Genomic DNA, 23286 nt, shown 5'->3' on the forward strand with positions numbered 1-23286 from the left:
CTGTAAAACAATCAATTGTTGGTTAGTTTCCTGCTTTGCTGAGAATTAATGTTTTACAAACTACACTAGCTTTTACATACCCGGAAGAAGTGATGCTTTTTCACATCCTCAGCATCTTTCTCACCAGCTCCAAGGCGCCGCTCTGGATTTCTTCGTAGCAGCTAACAAAACATTTAGAAGATCTTAGCACTCAAAATTGGGGAAAAAATATATAATAGGTAGCTGATACTACAGACTAAAGGAGCAAGGAGATTAGATTTACTGGAAAAGCAGCATTCACAGAAGAGGCAGAGAAACTCTAAAACTGTGCTTAATTTCTTTACAAACTAAAATTTACATAAATGAGGAAAAAGATGACAAGCTTAACCTGGGAGAAAGTGGATCCTTACAGCATCCATATTTCTCCACACCTCTTCTCCCCCCCCCCCCATACTCCATTTCACAGAACTCAGTTTTGTCAGAAAAGGCTGAAAACTGCTTCATGCTATGCTGCAGAAGGACATTAGAGGGAAATGTGAGATACTTCCAGTCACTGCAGACCCTAGAAACTAAATTCTGATCTCTATGTAGAAGCATGTTATTCTATAAATGAGCCCATAAGCCAACAACACAATTCTATGTGTGTGTTAAGGTTCTAATAAAACAAAACCGAAGAACAGACATTTAAAGTGTCACATACCACACTCATCCATGGCCTGAACAGAACAGAATGAGTTAAAACTAAGAGGATAACTAATATCTGCCATATCTTTAACAGGCAAGTCCTAACATCAGGTCCTGGATGATCACATGGGAAAACTCTGCTCTTGCCAGTAAGTGTCTTCCCCAAGTGTCCAGTTTGGAGTGACTATTCTGTAAGGCCCATCTCTTTCATTGGGCTAAGGACAGATCAGCAGCATAAGAAAAGTTTCAATGGACAACAATGGCATGGATAACCCACCATCTAAAAGCAGTATTAGCCACTGAGGTGAAGGAGTGCAGAGGTACTACTATTTCTGTATAATTTCATAGGATAACCAGTATCTTTTTGCCCATGAAGTCACCATAGCATGAATGAAATGAATGCTAATGGTCACTTTTATGACTTCCTTTGCAACTTTCCATAATAAGTAATTTCATCCACCTTGGACTGGACTTGCAAGGCTTCTGTTCCCTTCCTTACAACCTGTGTATTGAACAAAAAGGAAGTCCCATTTCCTGGCATGTATTAATGAAGCTAAATGCAAAGTAAGATCACATTTACAAGATGTGAGGGGACTATATCCTAGAAAGAATTGACTCTGAAAAGGACTTAGGGGATCATGGTGGATAACCAACTGAACGTGCGCTCTCAAATGGGATACTGCGACTAATAAAAGTAATGCAACTCTTGGATGTAGAAATTGGAATATACAATAATAGTAAGGTGGTGCTACCGGTATTATCTTTGTATACAGCATTAATGAGTATTACTGGAATTCTGTCTCTAAGATCTAGTGTTCAGACTTCAGGAAGGATATTGAAAAATTGGGAAAGGTTCAGTAAAGAGCAATAAAAATGATCAGTCTGGTAAACCAACCTTACAGTCAGAGTCTAAAGAACCACCATCTTTTTATCTTATCAAAGAGATGGTTAAGACATGACTTGATCACTGTCGGTAAGTACCTGGGGGATTTCTGATAGACAGCAGACAAAGGCAAAGTGATCTATCTTGTTGAATTGAAGCTACACAAACTTGAAATAAGGAACAACTATTTTTAAGCAGCGAAAATAATTGGTCATTTGAACAATTTACCAAGGAAAAAGTGTTAGATTCTCCATCACTTCTGAAAAGACATCTAATCTTGATTTAATGACCAGAAGATATGCGGTAGTTCAACCAGAAGTTATTGGGCTTGACACGGGAATTCTTAGGTGAAATTCTATGGCTTATGTGTTATGCAGGAGGTCAGACTATATTATCACACTGGTCCTTCCTGGCTTTAAAATCTATGAAGAAGGGCTGTGAAGCAATTAAAAAAATTAATTGCAATTAATCGTGCAATTACAAAAATATTTATGGATGTTTTCTACATTTTCAAATATATTCATTACAATTACAATACAGAATACAAAGTGTACAGTGCTCACTTTATAATTTTTGATTGCAGGTATTTGCATGGTAAAAAAAAATAGTATTTTTCAGTTCGCCTAATACAAGTACTGTAGTGCAATCTTTTTATGAAAGTTGAACTTACAAATGTAGAATTATGTACAAAAAAATGCATTAAAAAAATGTAAAATTTTAGAGCCTACAAGTCCACTCAGTCCTACTTCTTGTTCAGCCAGTCGCTTAAACAAGTTTGTTTACATGTGCAGGAGATGCTGCCTGCTTCTTGTTTACAATGTCACCTGAAAGTGAGAAAGGCATCGCAAGATATTTACGCGCCAGATGCGCTAACGAGTCATATGTCCCTTCATGCTTCAACCACCATTCCAGGGGACATGCGTCCATGCTGATGACGGGTTCTGCTCGATAACAATCCAAAGCAGTGTGGACTGACGCATGTTCATTTTCATTATCTGAGTCAGATGCCACCAGCAAAAGGTTGATTTTCTTTTTTGGTGGTTCGTGTTCTATAGTGTCTGCATCGGAGTGTTGCTCTTTTAAGGCTTCTGAAAGCATGTTCCACATCTCGTCCCTCTCAGAATTTGGAAGTCACTTCAGATTGTTAAACCTTGGGTCAAGTGCTGTAGCTATCTTTAGAAATCTCCCATTGGTACCTTCTTTGCATTTTGTCAAATCTGCAGTGAAAGTGTTCTTACAATAAATAACGTGCTGGGTCATCATCTGAGACTGCTATAACATGAAATATATGGCAGAATGCGGGCAAAACAGAACAGGGGTCATACAATTCCCTGCCAAGGAGTTCAGTCACAACTTTAATTAACACTTTTTTTTTTTTTTTTTTTAATGAGCGTCGTCAGCATGGAAAAATGTCCTCTGGAATGGTGGCCAAAGCATGAAGGGGCATACGAATGTTTAGCATATCTGACACGTAAAGACCTTGCAATACCAGCCAGAAAAGTGCCATGCAAATGCCTGTTCTCACTTTAAGGAGACATTGTGAACAAGAAGCAGGCTGCATTATCTCTTGCAAATGTAAACAAACTTGTTTGTCTGAGCGACTGGCTGAACAAGAAGTAGGACTGAGTGGACTTGTAGGCTCTGAAGTTTTACACAGTTTTGTTTTTGAGTGCAGTTATGTAACAAAAAAAATCTACATTTGTAAGTTGCACTTTCACAGCAAAGAGATTGCACTACAGTACTTGTATGAGGTGAATTGAAAAATACTTTATCGTTTTTACAGTGCAAATATTTATAATAAAAATATATACTTTGATTTCAATTACAACACAGAATACAATATATATGAAAATGTAGAAAAACATCCAAAATATTTAATAAATTTCAATTGTTATATTGTTTTACAGTGCGATTAAAACTGTGATTAATCTTTTTTTAAGTTAATTGCATGACTTAACTGCGATTAATTGACAGCCCTACTATGAAGGATTGGGAACTGCTTGGATGTATTTTATTGCCCTAATACTGTAGGAGAATAGCTAAGCCTCCTGGGGATGTAACTATCTGGTATAGACTGAAGGGATGAAGTGAAGTGCCCAGCTTCAGACTGAAAGATCCTGTAACGCAATCTTAAATAGTGCAGTCTTCCTTTACTGCTGTGTTAGACTGGAGTTCTCTTCCTCTTAATAAGAGATTATCTAAATGGGGTCAGTTTAAATCTACTGCATATGGAAAAGATTTAAATATAGATGTCAATAGTTTTAGGTTGAGTCTTATGACTCTGTACAGTATGCTTTATCCAGCAATTGAAACATTTTAAGTGTAAGATTTAAAGGAACAAAGCTCTGTAATCACATTTCAAGAGAGAACTGACAGGGGCTTTTTAATCTGCTGTATATAATTTCTTTCCTTCAGTTTTAAGGTTAAATATTTGTTAGCAAAATTATCTTCTGTCCCTCCTAAACAGTGAAATAATTTAGCATCTCAGAAGGAAGATAAATGAAATAACCCAATTCACCAGAGAGGGTGATCTAATGACCTAAGCATTCTGTTTGAAACACAAAACTGCATGCAGAGTCTACTCAGGTACTGTATTGGAATCTGTTTTCTGAGGTTAATTTGAGCAAAATAAAGTTCATTTAGCACATTTTCTGGATGAAAAGTAATGGTCCTGTCTGTTCTATGTGGACATTGCCAATGCAATGGGGTTTTTCTTAAGGGTTTGCCCTGGTGTGTCTGGCCAAAATTCTTATACTATTGGAAAACACACTGTATATTAGTTGAGCACATGGCTGCACCCTTTAGCCTAAGGTATTTCACTTATGCTGTGTCTATACAATTGTGCACCTTCTCCCATTCTTATGAGAAGAGACTTTAGATGTAGTGTGTGTGGTATTTCCAACCCCTGACAGAATGAAATGTGAAAATCCCAAAGTCTCTTCTTAGCATAGAATACTCCTGAAGTACTGAGCTACCGTGTGAGTAACTGGGAAGGTGTTCTGTTACAAAAGGAACCAGAAGAATTTCCTATCTAAATGTGGATGGGAAAGAATGGGTCTAGAAAAAATTGGGTCAGTGTTAAGGGATTAACAAAAAGTTTAAATAATTACAAAAATGTGATGTAAGACGTTTTAATGAATGAAAATGAATTGTTGTTTTTACACTAACTAGAGAATGTAAATAAATAGTCAAACACTTAAGTTTCATGTTAGACCAAAATGGTGATGCTGATTTTAAAAAGTAACATTAGTGAAGCAGTACTGAAACCAATCTGACGAAAACAATGTCAAATGTAATGCAGGCACTTAAATTTCTTCAATTCCCCTCTTCAAGGAAAACAAGAAGAAGACAACAAAAAAATGAAAATATTTCACTGTTTACTATAATCTTACCCGTCTCATTATAGAGATAGCTTCTGTAGAAAGGAACCGTGGATATCTTACTTCATCATTTACAATACTGTCAAAAACCTCTTCTTCATCATCTCCAGGGAAGGGTGACTATGATAAAGTAGTTTAAAAAAAAGAAAAAAGATCTCATTTTTGGAAGCTAAATTTTAAAATCAACCTATTGTTTCTAAATAAACTAAAGCAATTTGTTGCTGCTGCCGTATTTAAGATAAAGCAAAAAGGAGCACAATTGCCTTATTTCACATTCAGCTGCCAGTTTAGAGTTAGATGTCTCAGTGTGTCAAATTACACTGGTCTACAATTTTTGAGAAGTCGTCTACTTCAGAGATAAAATGTGCTATGTATTATGTATTTTGATGTGCTGAATTCAAATATGACAATTAAAACAACTGATTGGCTACTGTTTCTAAGATATTTAAGTTTTTACATTTTATGTCTATGTATATTGTGTAGATAGTAGAGTTTTAATCATAAATTGTAAACCTAGGTCTTTTCATGTGTTTATGGTTGCTTTACATGATATTTCACCTGTCCTGTTTATGTAACACTTTAAAAATCAGCAAAAGGGTTATATAAATAAAATTTATTAGGAAACAAAAGGCAAAAAACTATTCTGTACATAGTTTAGTCCTATTCAGTGTCTACTCGGCGCTTCTTGGCTTGTCTCTTGTATTCATTAAATGGAGCATCTCTTGTCACTGTCCAGCAATAGTCTGCAAGCATTGATGGGCTCCATTTGCCCTGATAGCGTTTCTCCATTGTTGCAATGTCCTGGTGAAATCGCTCGCCGTGCTCGTCGCTCACTGCTCCGCAGTTCGGTGGGAAAAAATCTAGAGGAGAGTGCAAAAAATGTATATTTAGTGACATGTTGCAACCAAGGCTTTTGTATGCCTTAAGAAGGTTTTCCACCAACAACCTGTAGTTGTCTGCCTTGTTGTTTCCGAGAAAATTTATTGCCACTAACTGGAAGGCTTTCCATGCCGTCTTTTCCTTGCCACGCAGTGCATGGTCAAATGCATCATCTCGAAGAAGTTCACGAATCTGAGGACCAACAAAGACACCTTCCTTTATCTTAGCTTCACTTAACCTTGGAAATTTTCCACGGGAGGTACTTGAAAGCTGCTTGTGTTTTGTCAATGGCCTTGACAAAGTTCATCATCAGACCCAGCTTGATGTGTAAGGGTGGTAACAAAATCTTCCTTGATTCAACAAGTGGTGGATGCTGAACACTTTTCCTCCCAGGCTCCAATGACTGTCGGAGTGGCCAATCTTTCTTGATGTAGTGGGAATCTCTTGCACGACTATCCCATTCGCAAACAGCAGTACTTTGTGTATCCAGTCTGCAGACCAAGCAAGAGAGCAACAACCTTCAAATCGCCACAAAGCTGCCACTGATGTTGGTCATAGTTTATGCACCTCAAAAGTTGTTTCATGTTGTCATAGGTTTCCTTCATATGGACTGCATGACCAACTAGAATTGATGGCAAAACATTGCCATTATGCAGTAAAACAGCTTTAAGACTCGTCTTCGATGAATCCATGAACAGTCTCCACTCATCTGGATCGTGAACGATGTTGAGGGCTGCCATCACACCATCGATGTTGTTGCAGGCTACAAGATCACCTTCCATGAAGAAGAATGGGACAAGATCCTTTTGACGGTCACAGAACATGGAAACCCTAACATCACCTGCCGGGAGATTCCACTGCTGTAGTCTGGAGCTCAACAGCTCTGCCTTACTCTTGGGTAGTTCCAAATCCCTGACAAGGTCATTCAGTTCATCTTGTGTTATGAGGTGTGGTTCAGAGGAGGAGGATGGGAGAAAATGTGGGTCCTGTGACATTGATGGTTCAGGACCAGAAGTTTCATCCTCTTCCTCGTCTGACTCAAGTGAGAATGATTCTGGTGCATCAGGAACCGGCAGTCCTTCTCCGTGGGGTACTGGGCGTATAGCTGATGGAATGTTTGGATAATGCACAGTCCACTTTTTCTTCTTTGACACACCTTTCCCAACTGGAGGCACCATGCAGAAGTAACAATTGCTGGTATGATCTGTTGGCTCTCTCCAAATCATTGACACTGCAAAAGGCATAGATTTCCTTTTCCTGTTCAACCACTGGCCAAGATTTGTTGCACAAGTGTTGCAGCATATGTGTGGGGCCCACCTCTTGTGCTGATCTCCAATTTTGCAGCCAAAATAAAAGTGATAGGCTTTCTTAACCATAGTGGTTATACTGCGCTTTTGTGATGCAAAAGTCACTTCACCACAAACATAGCAGAAGGTATCTGCACTGTTCACACAAGTACAAGGCATCTCTGCTCACTTTGGCTAAACAGAAATGTGTCCCTTTGCAAAATCAAACACTGACAAATAAGAGAGCACGACACTGTATGATTTCTAGAGCTGATATAGGGCAATTTGTTCAGCAGAGTGATGTAAGCTTCGTTATGATTGCATCATCCATGACTTCTAGGAATAACATGATGCAATTCATATCATGTATGACGCAATACCAGCTTCAGATTGCATCATTCATTGTTTTGCCTAAAAAGCAAGTACTGTCCAAACCCAGTCACAGATTTATTCATAGATCCAGTCAAAGATGTATGTTAGTCATTTCTGGTTTAAATTGAGATCCCTTCCCTTTATAACTCACTTATCCTCCGCCATTCCCAAGTCAAGGTTCGTATATACTGACCCAATAGCATATCTTGAAAACTAGAGTCAATCAACAATTTTAAGCATCATTTTCATTCTCAGTGACCCAGAATTAGTAAAGTTTGACTACATTTATTTCAGAAGCATTTTGGCTGTAGAGCAGTGTTATTTTCCCTCTCCCTGTAATAGATAATGTAGCTTTCTATAGGGGAAAATGCAATAGTAATACTTTTTATAGACAGACAAGGCGGGCCACAAATATTGTCCCTTAATCACTTTTTTTTTTTTAGATGTTCATTTTTTAAAAACACACTTATAAAAGTTTTCCTGTGCACTGAGGCATAAATAATAAACTATCTAATGTGGTAGAGCATTTATTAGTACTTGTTTCGGGTGGCTGCCACTCCAAGGTAATGTGGTCATCCCAAATTCATTTAGATAAAACATTTACCACATCATACCACCCAGCAGTTTTTAAACTGTGGTTTATAGACCATTTGTAGGTCATATGGTGTTGGCGCGCTTCATTTCCATTTGAAGAAACAGACTAGTTGGGGGTAAAGATGAAAAAGGACAGAAGTAGGTTGTGTGATTAACTTTTTTCTAAAAGGACAAAATGCACATGGTATTAAAGACAGTTATTATTAATAAATACTTCTCTATTACTGTTTTTCAACTTTAGCAGTTGTATCACCTTTAAGGAGTTTTTGCAATTAGGGCAGGAGGGGAGGTAATAATCATTTATATATGCTAACGTCTGTGGTGCAGAATTTCTAGGCTACTACAAAGAAAACAAATTAGATAGGACATTCACAAAAAGTGTGAAGAGCAAAATGGTGTCGTCGTAACCATGTTATGAGCTTTGAGGATATAAAGAGAGAAGGTAGGTGAATCTTTTATTGCACCAACTTCTGTTGGGGGAAGGAACAAGCCATCAACAGAAATTGGTCCCAATAAGAGAGATTACCACAACTACCTTGTCTCTCAAGAGAAAAACAGTAAGTCAAATGCTAAATAAATGTGTCTCGCATCATGACCTGCAGGTTGCTGCGAGAGCACATTACAGTTTAAGGTTGAATTCCAACTTCCATTGTAACTTTTCCCCTTCTTCAGAATTTCATGATTTTCTCCCCAAAACTGTTAAGTTGAAATTTTCCATGCTTGCATTGAGGCCAAAGTTGTGGTATATTGTTTTTTTGTTTATCTAATTTTGCTTAAAGATAAACAAAACAACTTGGTTTACAATCTTTGATCTTAAAAAAAAGAATCCAATACTTTTTCCATATGTTCTGATCTGAAATTGCATGCTCCAGTGTTAAAAATGGCTGATGCTAGAACTTCAACCTTGTTTTTGTAAATCTCCCTCATACTCAGTCTAATCTGAAGATAACTGGTTAAGTGGTTTGAAAGTTATGAATGAGTAAGTATGGTATTCAAACTGTATAGTGCCACTGTAGTCAATGAGCTACAATGATTTATACCTGCTGAAGATCTGGCCTATAGTCTATGGTGTTTTCTATTCCTCTATTTTTAACAACAACAAAAAGCTACACCTTCAAGTTTTCTCATTAAGGTACACCATAAAAATCCATACAAAATACAGCATATGGAACCAGGCCTATATGATACAATAGCTGTAAGCTCAAAAAGGTAGGACATTCGAGAGCTTAAAATATCAAGTTTATTTTTGTAATCATGCTGGGTTTTGTAAGCTTGCTTATTCCATAAGACTTGGATGTGTGTATCACATATTTTTTTTTGCTACAACTGTGCTTACCTCCCCAACTAGCATCTCATAGATGAGTACACCAAGACCCCACCAGTCCACAGCTCTTGTGTAGGATGTTTCTGTTAACACTTCTGGTGCAAGAAATTCTGGAGTGCCACAGAAGGTGCTTGTTCTATCTCCAAATCCCATTCCTGAAAAAATTACGATTTTCATAAGAAACAAGCCGTATTCTTACTACTCCCCTTCCAAGTAAACAACTGCTTCAGTCAATAAGATTTATTCTTCAAAGCAACTATGGGCTGGTCCACACTACCCGCCTAATTCGGCGGGTAGAGATCGATCTTCTGGGATCGATTTATCGCGTCTCATCTGGACGCGATAGATCGATCCCAGAAGCGCTCTCCCGTCGACTGCGGAACTCCTTCTCGCCGAGAGGAGGAAGCGCTGTCGACGGGGGAGCCTGCCTGCGCCGCGTGGACCCGAAGTAAGTACTTTTAGTTCGATATAGGAAACGACTTCAGCTATGCTATTCTCGTAGCTGAAGTTGCGTTTCCTATATCGATCCCCCGCCCCAGTGTGGACCAGCCCTATGTAAAGAAGAAAAAAAAATGTTTGTGCTGATGACTTCAACAAATGAGCTCAGTTTACAAATCTTTCCCCCATTTGCCAGCCATGCAAACACCATCTTGGCCCTGTGCATCAAGCTGGATTCTCTGTTTGTACATGACTACCAGTAATGATGATTCTGCAACCCAAATTAGCCCCTCAGTTACACCTTGGTCATCACATTGAAGACAATGCCCTTGGAGAGATGCAACAAAGTGGAACTTTGTAAACAATTCTGGTGGCACACAAGAGGAAATAGAACACATTTGTCATTTGCAGCACTGCAACCAGAGCAGGTAACAGAAGTAAAAAGTAGCACACACTTACTTTTGACACTCAAATAAGCAAAAAAGATTAATATGTACAGTGAGTGAATCTGCTGAATAAGGTTTCATTTTACATAATCGTTTTTCACAGCAGAACTATACTTTAAATTATTAGGGTTTCTTTTACCAAATTCTAGCATATGATGTCAAAGTCAGAGAAAGTCTTGCACAGAATTTAGCTGAAGGTATACACAGTATATAAATAAGGCAATATAGCAAATCTTGGTTAAAGTTGCAATGATTATTATTTGTATTACCACGGTGCCTAGGGGCCCTAGTTAGAGACCAGGCCCCTATTGTGATAGGTGCTGTATGTTGCACCAGTGCTGACTAATGGTATTACTGTAGACATCAATTGTATATATGTGAGCCATGATACTAATACTCAAGGGCATCAAGGTGGTTGGGACTGTGAAAGTGTATGGGGAAAAGTGTACTACCTCTTTAAGGGACAGGCTGGAGCCAGCAGCCTAGGGATTATCAAGTAGGCCCTGCCTCTTCCTGGGGCTGGGCTATTTAAACACACAAGTTGAGGGGAGTAGAAGCCAGGCTGGCTGCTGTGAGTGGTGCTTTCTCTCTCAGGCGCCTATAGATAAGCTGACAAAGACTTTGGTGTGAACTGTAAATTTGGAAGCCCTGAATAATAGTCCTGGTGAACTGTTCATTGCAATGATTCCTGTTCTGAAAACAGATTTAAAAAGTGACATGGCATTTGGTTAACTTACGGTGGCTTCTCCATGCCTTGGGCTGTTAAAGTGAATCTACTGCTGCTCTGCTTGGGGAAATTAAGGTGCAGCTCATCTGCAACACCATATCAGACTACAAGGAAGCATGCATGGACTGCCCACACCTTCAGAGTGACGTACAACATTCAGTCTCCCAAAACATGCTTCTGAACAATTATACAGTACTAGTGCAGTCTTCATGCTTTTTTACCCCATTCCCCCAAATATTACATCTGCAGAAAGTGTAGGATTAGCATTATGGCAATGGCACCAAGGACTGTTGTGGTATTAGGAGGTTGTGGGTACAAACTCCGTGCCAAACTTTAAAGGTGAACTGCAAAGAAAAAGAATGATTCTCCATGTTAATAAGTGTCCTATAGAGCTTGACTTTATTGAAAAATGAGGAAATCTGTCTCATTGATCTTTTACATTTATAACATGACCCTTTGTCAATTTCTAGGAAGTTTTTGTTTATAGTGGAATAGTCGCATAACTAGTATCAAAGATATGCAAATAATTCAACTGTAATCTTTGACCTACTGCTCTCTATTTACTAAATTCCATTTCCCACAGTGCTGGGACCTGGAAAGTTGTCGGACAAGTAAAGCAAGCTGGAAAAGAAGGAAACAAATCCAGTTAGATTCCTCCTGTTGATGGCCATCCCTCTCCCCCATTGAGTTGTTGGAAAAGGGGACACATTTCCCCATGCAGGCAGAGAATCTGAATTATGGCTGCTAGATCTGTTTTATGTCTCATTTGCGATAAAGCACCTCCAGCAGCTAGATGCCAGAAACTGACTATTAAAATGAGTGTCCTTTTCAAGATATTTCCCTATTTTGAGCGGTGCTCTATTTACGGAGCTACTTCACTGCACTTAGTGGTGTGAGATATTTGAAAGTTGTTGAAAGTGGACAATGAATTAGTGAGAAGGGAACAGTGACTTGGTGTAGATGGGAAGAAAATGAATGCTTCTAGATATTATTGGATGATGCTTGTAACAGGACGAAGTACTGTTTAGCAAAATGTGGTAGGACTTATTGTTAACAAGCAGATATGACAAAGTAATACCCCTCTTGCGTAGTCATTCTGACAGAAAGAAGAGGGGAGCCCTCACAGCAGACACTCAGGTGATCTCCCCACTGAGGGTCTTTTGCTTCCACTGTTCTCCAGCTGAGAAGATCCCAGAGATATTTTTCTACAGTGATATATAGACAGAGTAAATATGCTAGGTGCTCCTACCTCTAGGACTGCTTATCTGCTAACCGTCAAGTGTAATCCCATTGAAAAATCATTTAAAAGAAAAGCAGTTACCTTCTTTGCAAAGGCCAAAGTCGGCTATTTTCACAAATCCTTCTGTATCCAGCAATAAGTTATCCAACTTCAAATCTCTAAAAAATGATATTTGAAAGTAAAATGGAATTACTGATATGCCTATAGTGGTACTCAATAATAATAATAATTCACTCTAAGGTAAAAAAAGTTATTTAAAAATAAAAGAGCAGTGCAATGCCCCTCTTAAATTTAGTTACCCCTTTCCTGATTTAAGACTTCCATCAGTAACTTATGGTTTGCACTCATAAGTACATCAGAACAAACTTCTTCTGCTAGCATAGAAAGAAATATAAGAAATAAAAAGATAATGCTCCGGGTAAGCAAATCAAGGAAGAGATGAAGAAAAACAGTGTTAAGAAAAGGAGAAATTGTTAAAATTCCAGTCTCAAGAAAGTATTGATTACTTACCTATAAACTATTTTGTGCTCATGTAAATACTGGAGTCCAAGAACCACACACGCAGCATAAAACCTGTTTAAATAATTAAATAAAGCTAAAATTTCAGTCTTGCTTAATTAATCAATCTGTATTTTTATTAATTACTTTCAGAAGAGTGCAGATAGTCTGCATACAGAAACTTTTCAGAGGATTTTTTAATACGTGATACATGTGGAATTTTATACCATTCTAAGTCAAAGCTTTAAATTTTACCAGGCAAAAGTTTAGACAAAAGTGGCCCAACCTGTAACATGTTTTGTCTGCCTATACTCAGGGCCGGCGCTTCCGTTTAGGCGGTGCCTAGGGCACCAGGATTTGGGGGGGGGGGGGGGGGCGGGTTTTTGCCCCTCTCGGCGGCAATTCGTCGGCGGGGGGTCCTTCCGCGCTCTGGGTCGTCGTCGGCAATTCTGCGGTGGGTCCTTCACTCGCTCCGGGACCCGCCGCCGAAGTGCCCCTAAGACCGGGAGCGCGGAAGGACCCCCCCCCCCCCCCCCCCCTCCAGAATGCCGACGACGACCGGGAGCACGGAAGGACCCCCGCCTAGGGCGCCAAAAACCCTGGTGCTGCTCCTGCCTATACTGTAGTCTTCTATGGTACCCATTGCTGGAGTATCCAACACTTCCCACTGAAGCTGGAGCATTTATATAATCTTTTAATTTTAGCTAACATTTTAAACTGACTACTAATTCTTCAAAACAACATTTACAAATATTACATATTTACATGTTTACATTTTAAGGCAATTTACATTTAAGCATATTGGCATATAAGCTTGCATTCTGACAGCCTACAAAATGTTTTGACCATTCTAACCAAAACAGAAAATATATATATTTTTTTCTAACCAAACTGGGTTGAATGTATTTTAACAAGGCTTTAATCTCTAGTCCATTTAAGATTTCAGTACTCAGTGAAGTGATCCAATACACAAGCATGCAAAGGCAAGCAAAGTTGAATGTGTTTGTTTGTTTTTCAGCCCACTAAGACAGAACAATTTATATCAAAGCCTTTAAATATTTAATGGTATTAACTGTGTGAACACTTACACTGCTCTTGGTTCAGAAAAGACATCAGTATGAATGTGCATCATCAGGTCTCCACCAGCAGCATATTCCATTACAAAGCAAACATGATCTTTGGTTTGGAAACAAGCAAAAAGGTTCACCAAAAAGGGATGCCGTACACTATTCACAGTTTCAAAAATTCGCTTTTCACACATTAGGCTGCAAACAGAAAATATTTTACTAGCAAAATTTAACACTGATTGTTATATTACAAATTTCAACATGCAGAACAATTGACAAGACCTCCCTCATTCTTCCGCCCCCCCCCAAAAGCTTTCATAATACCTGAATCTTTTTCTGATTTGATATGATACGCAAACACTAAAATTTCAAAGTGCAATGCAGGATTTTAACCGTACAACTTGACTGACTTTGAAGGGAGACATATGGCTAACATCTCATGAAACTCTTTGAAAACATACCTGTTAGAATTTCTCAATATGCCCACAAATTTAAACAAAATATAATATTTAAGATCAACTGATACAAATTGTACTTTGCACGTAATATTCAAAAAATGGGAAAACAATTCCATTGCATATTTTGGGCACAGATAGCCAAAGTATTACTCCTGGTGTTATGAAAACCATTCCATGAATGTAGAGTCTTGTAATTCAGTTGTCTTTCTTTCTGCATGTCATGACTATACACACACACACACACACACACACACATATTCTCTCATAGTGCAAAGCACCATAGAGTCAAATCACAATGAACAGTAAATAATATGAGTCACTGGCCAGCAATCTTCCTCCTTATTTTGCAGTCTTCACATAGCCTTGAGAAGCACACCATACTGTATCCCATCCAGTCAGCCGCATAGTTGGAAAAAAAAAAAAAAAAACACACCACAGGCACTCTTTGCCCCTGGCACCAATCCCTGCAAAATTTTCTTCAGCAATCTTCCTCCACTTATCCAACCCACACGTCCTGCAAACTCAAGTTTTCTTTGTCTCATTGTCTCAATGATATCTGTCATCAGTTATGTTGTAAATTTGGGCGATTGTCTCCTGGCTAGTAACGAGTGAAGTATAGATAATGTGCACCAGTCCCCTATAACATTGCAATTCAAAGGCAAAAAGCTTCTTAATGTCCTGTTTCCTTAAAGTCCATGTCTCCCATACACATAAGATGCTGAAGGCAAGAGATTGCAGTAATTTCATTTTACACTTCATGGTAATATCTTCACTTCTCCGAATGTGGCTGAGTGTCGCTGCAGCAGTAGTCATGAGTTCAATTCTATGTCGGATCGCTACATGATTTTTAACCTCCCTTGCAGTCACACACTACACAGACATTTGAAGTGCTCAACACACTCCAATGGTTCCTCAGATTTGCGTAGAAATATTTTCACCTTTTCAAACAGATGTCACCATTGGCTTTGAACGTTATATCTTTAGATCTATCTTGTCTGCTTCCATTGCTACTCTTTCTAGCAATTTTTGCACCTCTTCTTGTGACAATCCAATCAGGTCAATATCACTGGTGAAACACAGATGACTGATTTTTTATCCACTAACAGACATCTCCTGTAAGTTTCCATCAGAGGCTCTTCTTAATATTTCTTCAAGATAACAGGTTGAAGAGGGTTCATGGATAGCAAGCACCTGGCTGGCACCTATCCTCAAGTCCCACAAACACGAAAGACATCATGCTTCCATAGAGGTTTACCTTCATCCTTATTACATTTTCACCAACTCTGATCAGCCATAGGATTTCCCAAAGAGGTTTGTCCAATATGCTGTCAAACACCTTAGCAAAATCCACAAAAATTTCCATCATTCTCCAGTACTCTCTCACATAGCACATGCAAGTTGAACATTTGCTCCACTGTACCCCTTCTGGGTCTAAAACCTCTTGTTCTTCAGTCAGAAAGTTCTCTATCTTGGCTGCAATTCTCTTCAGGATGATATGCAGCAGTATTTTGCTAGGATGTATCAATGACATTTCCACAAAACAGCTGGGTCTCCCCTTTTATGACAGGAACTATCAGGGACTGTGTCCAAGTCTTCCAGACTCCCAAATCACAGTGACAAGCTTACGGTGTATGCCTGGATGAGTGCTTCTCCACCACTGTTAATTAATTCTGCTTGTATTTGTATGTTATCCACTCGAGGGGCTTTACTGCTTTTCAATGTCTACACCACATCCTCAGCTTTTTCAACTGTAGTTGATCGGGATAAATCAAGCTCTCTTGTAAGATCTCCTCTGCCTTTTTCACTTCCAACTTAGAATTTGTTTCACTCATATTACAGAGTTCTTGGGTGAAAGGGTATTTTTCCTGCCAAGAATCCTTTCAGAAAAAGAGTTCTGATGATTTGATAGGCCTTCCTAGTGGCATTTGCCACAAAAGGATTTTGTATGTTGATGCACTGTTCTTCAAGCCAAGCTTCTTTTGCCACTTTAATCACAATATGGGAATATTGCTCTCTCTTTTGCTTTCATCAGTCTTCCTTTTTTGCTCTTAGTTTCCTTCAATGATCACACGATCCAGCTTTCTTCTTTAGGATCGGAACTCCTGGGGAAACATCCACGTTCTCTAATGAAGCAGGAAATGTTGTATTCTATCTGATGTATGCTACCAGTGCAGAGATCAGCAGCTTTTGTTCAGTTATCTTCTTGAATTCCACTTGTTTCATGGACTTTCAGTTTGTCAATGTTATAACACACTCAGAAGGTACTTGCTTCAGGCAGACCTGAAGAAGAGCTCTGTGGCTCTAAAGCATGTCTCTTTAACCAACAGAAGTTGGTCCAGTAACATGTATTATCTTACTTCTATGAATACACAGATCAGTTTTGGTAGAGAACTGCAAACATAATGCTCTAATTGGTTTGACATCACAGAACCTCAACACATATCTATCTATGTAATGTAGTTATTTCCCCACTTTTTGTATATTATTACACAAGATGGACTTTTAAAACTCTACTGCCTTGGCCACATGGTTTGGAGAGTTCAATTAGCTACTGAACTACACATTGAAATTGAGCAGAATTCCCCAGTTTGTGTTTCTCTTTTGCTTGAAAAAAGAAGAGTGTCATCAAGTATGTTCCCAGTTTTCCCAAACAGATCTTTGATAAAAGTTTTAGAGGAGATTATGCTGCATGTGCAAACGTCTCCTTTTGGAGCCCTAAGGGACAAAAATGAGAGGAACCCCTGTTGGCTTATAACCAAATGTTATTAAATTTCTTAGAGCTACATACAAATAGTTAAGTCAAAGTGATTGTCACTCCACACAAGCTCAACTCAGCGCTTCAAGAATTGATAGAAGTTCCCTCTGAGGCCCTTCATTCTGCTCACATATTTCCTCTCTAAATGGAGTGGTAGTAATTTGTTGGAAGAGGATGCTGGAAATTTTGTCCATCCAAGAAGTTTCACTGGGACTAAGTGGTTTGTAAAAAAAACCAAAAAAACCCCTCCAGGACTATTTTCCCAAGTAACTCTTGAATAATATTTTAGTGTAGAGATGATTTTCACATTCTGTTGTAAACCTCAAATTGCTATAGAATGAGATCTCAACATTTATTTTGAAAGAGCAAAATCGGTCTGCAGATCCAGTAAAGATGTGGTTTACTTTGGACTGCTAAGAAAGGAATGAGTTTCTAAAGTCAATGAGTTTCTTCATTAGATCGCTTGTATTAGAGAAACAGCTGACCATTAGTTTTAGCTATATTTCTCCTTCTGCTTGATTTTATTCTTCTCAAGGTCATGTTTGTTTCCTGGGCTCTGAAATTATAGGGTTTTTTTAAACATAAGAATAGGGACCTGGAATTCAGGAGGGTTTTTTAACCTCATCATTTCGATGTTTGGGCAATGACTGCTGAGGTAACATTCCTCAATATAGTAAGCTCAGACCATACCATAATGGCCCCTCCCAGTGGTAGGGTAATTTGTGTTCTCTCCCAAATAAAAAAGGAGACTAGTTACACTCAGAAGATCAACAGACTAAGATGAAAGCCTCTAGTAACACTAATTCCTGTGTGTTAGGTTTCCCTTTACCTCCCAATATAAATATGAACTTAACAGTTCTTGACTGATACAAAACTCATGAAAATCAAATTTGCAGCTACAATGGGAAATTTCTCTTTCTACTGTAGCCACTTGAGAATATTTCATATGTATAACCACAATACTACTGTTTAATTAAATACAACTGGACTGAGAAACAAATACCTTACCTGAGAATTCCTCTGCTAAATACAATCTGAACTCTCACTCTGGGCTCAGTAACATTACTCTGTTAAAGTCTACGATCATTTACAACCCAGTCACTATTTCCTGCAGAGGAAAAATATACATCATCGTGTATTAGTTACTTTCTTGAAACTGACCTGTCTACTTCATCACGAGCAACAATGTCTCCTTTCTTTAACGCTTTAATAGCAAACATCTCATTTGTGTTTTTGTATTCAGCCAGCAGCACCTGAAAGAGTAGATAAGTGATTTATTCAAACAGGTGAGTTTTTCTTTTTTGAATACACTTATAGTCATCAAAAAATTTACCTTTCCAAAATGACCTCTACCCAGTACAGCACAACACCTAAAATCTTGCAGACTAAATTGAAATCTTTGTGTTCTGTAAAACAGCAATGAATGTAATAAGTTACAGAAAACTTCAAGTTAGGGTTAACAACAAAACATAGTCAAAAAACAAAAAACCTAGTGTGTTTTTTACCTTCTATCTTCAGGCTCTCGTATGTTGGTACTCTTTATGTCTGTGTGTGGAATTTCAGGGTCACAAATTATTTCAGGTTGGAGTTTTGAAACACTACTATCTCTCTCATTTTCAAAATCAAAAGTAGTTTCTGCATCCTGTGAAATATGTAGAAGAAACAGAAATCTGAAGATTTAGAAAATGAGACTGCTGAAGAATGAAGAAATGTACTATATTTAAGGAAAGAGAAGTAAAAAAATACTGCAAAACTTCAACTGTATGAAATTCAAAATATCAATGAGCCTAAAATGCTATAGTTACTGACAGGCCTCTGTTAAATCCTATTCTTCTAAAGTCATTCCACTCTTTGTGAATACTAACACACTTCTCTATAAATTGCAGGAATTGGGTTTTGGCCTATAAAGCTACCAATAGGGAAACTGTGTGACTTAAAACACTTAAAAACCATGGAAAAAGGCCAATCTCTATAGCCAGTATTAAAACATACCATGTGCAATTATGTACAATTTGATAAAATTTCATACACACAAATTGTAGCGTTCTCTATTTAAAACAGAAGGAAATAAATGCATTGTAACTACAAAATGTTGTAACACAAATATTAAATACTTGATTAAAAATGTGACATGCTATGCAACACTTTATGACTAGTTTAAATGTCCTGCCTGAATGGGTGTATCCGGTCCCTTTTTCTCAGATGAAGAATCACATATTTCTCCAAGGGACGATGCACGGGGTGGAGCAGGCGGAGGTTCAGGTTCAAGTTCAAAGTCCAGTTTGGCTACAGGCGAGTCACTTACAAAAAAACAAACACACTCAGAGTACAATGGAGACTGTTTTACTAGTATTAAAAAACCTGTTTTAATATGTTTTTAGAAAATCTTACTTTTTCCTTTTTTAATTAAATACAACAAATGGATGTCCAACTAGAAAATGTCAAGGTTTAAATTTTGTAGAATAAATAAGGAAGATTTTTCATTTACATGAGTAAATAAGAATTGCACCATTACTTTTGTATGTAAATCTGGCTTCAAAATCTTAGACATTTACCTAGCTGACCGTGCTAGTTCAGGAATGCATGTATCAACCACTGGCACTGTAGCAGGCCCAGAAGCTTGAGGGCTGAAGGTACCAGAATGATTTACTGTAGGAATAGCTCTTCTCACCAGCCTTCCCCAAGTGGCAATATTAATATTCATTTGAGGAGCTCTGAGAAATGTTTTGCCTGTAGATATTGTGAATAAAGAAAATAGAGCACAAGCAATTTCTTTACATATCACCAAAAGCTATAATTAAAATTCATCAGTTTATAATTTATGGAGAACAAACTGAATTTGTCATGTTCCTTAGCAATTTTCAACAATTTACCATTAAATGCTACTGCATAATTCTAAACAAACATTTTTGAATGTAATATTAAAGACTTAACTATCACCAACTTTATTTGCAATTATATTTTAGGACTGTGCATAAAAACATGCAAATCTGTACTACATTTTTATTTTTATAATTTAATTTTAATTCATAATAAATTGTTACCTTGTTGTTTTGAAAAAATTTTCTTTTGTCTCTGGAGTTTTGGTCTTCTTTCAATAACTGGATTAAAAAATGTAACCTGCAGTTCAGATAATTTGTATATTACAATTCCACTTCCAGAATACCATGCATTCTTAAGAGTTTATTAAAAGCCATTTAAAATATTCTGCAATTTAATTATTTCAAATGTGGTTGAGTTTTTGCATTAAGTGCTCTTACCTCTGCAAATAGAGTACCCTGTGGTTCAAGATAGAGACACATGCCATGTCGCTGGTTGTCTAAGAAATCTTCTAATCTCAGAAACTTCACTGCGCACAGAGACCTCCAGTCACGCCAATAAACTGAAATTTCTAGTTCACGTGACTACAACAGTAAACAAACAAAAGAAGGGTTACTTACTAGTTGCCTCTGTGCAGTCATACTTACGGGGTCTAGCTCCTCTCGTGTTGAGGTGGAGAGCTGTATACAAAAGCTGGGGATGCAGGAGCACTCTCACATTAGGATGATGTAATTGGCTCAGTCTACATAAAGGAGTGCACCCTCCCTTACACCCTAAGGCACCTCAGTTTCTCCTCCTTAGCCTCTAAGGCAGAGGTGAAGCTGGGTGCATAGTGTGAATGTAGGGGCAACTCTTGAAGAAGAATAATAGTTACCACTAAATAACCATTCTTTTTTCTTCTAGTGTCTCTGTGCATTCCCACTTATGGATGATTAGCAAGCAGCGTCCCCATCAGAGGATGGTGGGTGAGGAGATCTAGGCAAAAATTGACTGCTCCACCATTTTACCAGATTGAGCACTGGACTGCAATGCCAAGTCCATACTTTTTTTTAAGTAAACATTGCTCATTCATCAGAACTCTATGTTGCTGATTTGCAAATCTTTGCAACAGGCACCTGTCTCACACAGGCTACAAAGGCAGGTGTGCCTGTCTGAGAGTATCCTCAAGTCAAGAGGCACTGGTTTCCTGGCGAAGGAGTAACACTACTCAATACACCCCTTAATCCAGTCTGAAAGAATTAGCTTATTAATAGGTTACTCCTTTCTCCTCAGGTAACAAATTTGTTTGATTTTGGGAAAGACAATCCTCTCTAGGTAATAGCACATGCTCTTTTTATGTGTTAAGGGGTACAAGTGGGACTCGCTTTGGTGAACATGGGATTAGGGTAAGAAAACAGGGAGGATGACATAAAATGACAGATGGAAATCTAGGAGTCCCATAGTGTAGTTATATCTAGACATGACATCTTGGTAATTTGCCATTTGTAAACCCAAAAAGGTGGAATAATTGGCTTTCCTCCCAACAGCATTCAGTCTATGCTCCTCTCCGTCCAAGGGTTCAGACAGGGACCCCTTGTTACTTTTAGATAACGCTTGGGCTGCAGATTCCTGCATGGAACCTACAGAAGGATATTGTAACAAAATTGGTGTCCCTTGAGGGCATAAAACATACAAGTTTTAGCTCTTTTTGAAACTGGGAATGAAGGCAGAGAGCCAAATGTCCTTTGCTGGATTGAGTAGTCATGGAAAAATAGGAAATGCGACATTGTCTTTTGTCTGCCATTCCATGATGTCAAAAGAGAATTAGATGAGTCTGGTGCTGAAACCTGTCTGAAACTAAGGAGTGTCAGCCATTCTCCCCATCAGCTCTTGAAACCACTTCAGTCCATCTCTATTCCTGATGAACAAAGTCCTAATTTATCCATCAGAGGATGCACTGTTGGTATAGTCCCTTATGGGGGACTCCTCCATTTTCCCTGAAGGAGCTTCCTCCCAGTCATCAGAAGCATGCCTCTCTTCTTGAGCCAGCAAAGATGCTGGTGCTGACAGTTGCTTGTCACAGCTATTCCAACTCAGACATGGCTGTCCTCAAAGGCAGCAGTGCCAGAAATGAGGCTAAGCCTAGGAAAGCTGTCTGCTCCAATGGAGCTGTCTCCTTTGACAGGAAAGGTATCGGTGTCAATGTGATCGCCAGTGCCAAAGTGGGTGCCATGCTAGTTTTGGTGGCATCAAGCAAAATCTTCACTGATGCCTGAACATAGGGCCATACCAACAATTGAAGGGGGCCCTTGTATAAGGTCTTTCCAGGAAGATAGGGCTTTTGGTCAAGGTGAAGGTGGAGGTGAAGAAGAAAGTTCACCACTGTTACAAAGGCTACTTGTTAGGAGTAATTCACAGAGTAAGAGTCAATCATGTGTAAAAATAGTTTGTTTTATATATATATATGTATGCTATTTGTGGGACAGTTTAAAACACTTCAATACTTTGTATAAATTATAATTTCAGAAAAAATTTTAGATACTAACTGCCACCCACAAATACCCAGTATATTACATCTCAGTCACAAGGTGGCCTGTGGTCATTTGACAGGTTTCAGAGTAGCAGCCGTGTTAGTCTGTATCCGCAAAAAGAACAGGAGTACTTGTGGCACCTTAGAGACTAACAAATTTATTAGAGCATAAGCTTTCGTGGGCTACAACCCACTTCTTCGGATGCATATTGAGTGAAACATATATTGAGGAGATATATATACACACATACAGAGAGCATGAACAGGTGGGAGTTGTCTTACCAACTCTGAGAGGCCAATTAAGTAAGAGAAAAAAAACTTTTGAAGTGATAATCAAGGTAGCCAAGTACAGACAGTTTGATAAGAAGCAAGTAATTCTGCATAGTAACTCTAGAACCAGATATGCGTTTGCAGAGCATTTTGTGGCTCACCCGGGGTAAATTCTAAGTTTTTCAACTAACTGGAACAGTTGATACATCTTGCTATGTAAAACCCCAATCTCAGTAATTTTTTCAATCCTATATGCTTGTTATGAAAGATGCTACCAAAAATAAAGAGCAATACTTTACAAAATAATGACCACACTTTATTGAATTCATTATAGCAATAGACAGCAGGACAAACTGGTGTACAGTAATAAACTGAAATAAACAATGGTAGCTATGTTTTAAAAGCAACAATGGAAGAGGGAGAAGACATGTAAATATAAGGGGATGATGATTAGTGGTGTTTATTCTGAAGGCTAAATATGATCCTTGGTAACCAAGACCACAGGGCCCCACATATATCCCATACTACTTCTGTTTTCAGAGTATGCAGTCTGGATTGTCCCAATAGGGGCAAATCTGCTTGTTTCCTAATAGGAAGGAATTCGCTTTTAGCTTCAGAGAGGGGAAACCACAAATCAGCAAAACTGGGGACCCCCTTTGGAATACATCTCAGAGGGA

At 38.4% G+C, this 23286-nt stretch overlaps 1 protein-coding gene across 1 annotated transcript in view; it reads right to left on the reverse strand.

The window, feature by feature from the left end:
* The window catches only part of LOC112109865 (serine/threonine-protein kinase N2), a 124165-nt gene that overhangs the window by 2158 nt on the left and 98721 nt on the right, over window positions 1-23286 (reverse strand). The window contains exons 9-21 of the mRNA XM_024204561.2: window positions 20271-20414; window positions 20055-20130; window positions 19566-19740; window positions 19181-19310; window positions 18516-18652; window positions 18344-18416; window positions 18172-18263; window positions 13819-13995; window positions 12743-12805; window positions 12314-12390; window positions 9394-9536; window positions 4939-5046; window positions 81-161 (exon numbers count right to left, since the gene is read on the reverse strand). Coding sequence (XP_024060329.1) covers window positions 81-161; window positions 4939-5046; window positions 9394-9536; window positions 12314-12390; window positions 12743-12805; window positions 13819-13995; window positions 18172-18263; window positions 18344-18416; window positions 18516-18652; window positions 19181-19310; window positions 19566-19740; window positions 20055-20130; window positions 20271-20414 — 1476 coding nt within the window. The remainder of the gene's footprint in view (window positions 1-80; window positions 162-4938; window positions 5047-9393; window positions 9537-12313; window positions 12391-12742; window positions 12806-13818; window positions 13996-18171; window positions 18264-18343; window positions 18417-18515; window positions 18653-19180; window positions 19311-19565; window positions 19741-20054; window positions 20131-20270; window positions 20415-23286) is intronic.

Source organism: Terrapene carolina, unplaced genomic scaffold (assembly GCF_002925995.2).
Source record: "Terrapene carolina triunguis isolate 2854851 unplaced genomic scaffold, T_m_triunguis-2.0 Scaffold210, whole genome shotgun sequence".
Classification (NCBI taxonomy): domain Eukaryota; kingdom Metazoa; phylum Chordata; order Testudines; family Emydidae; genus Terrapene; species Terrapene triunguis.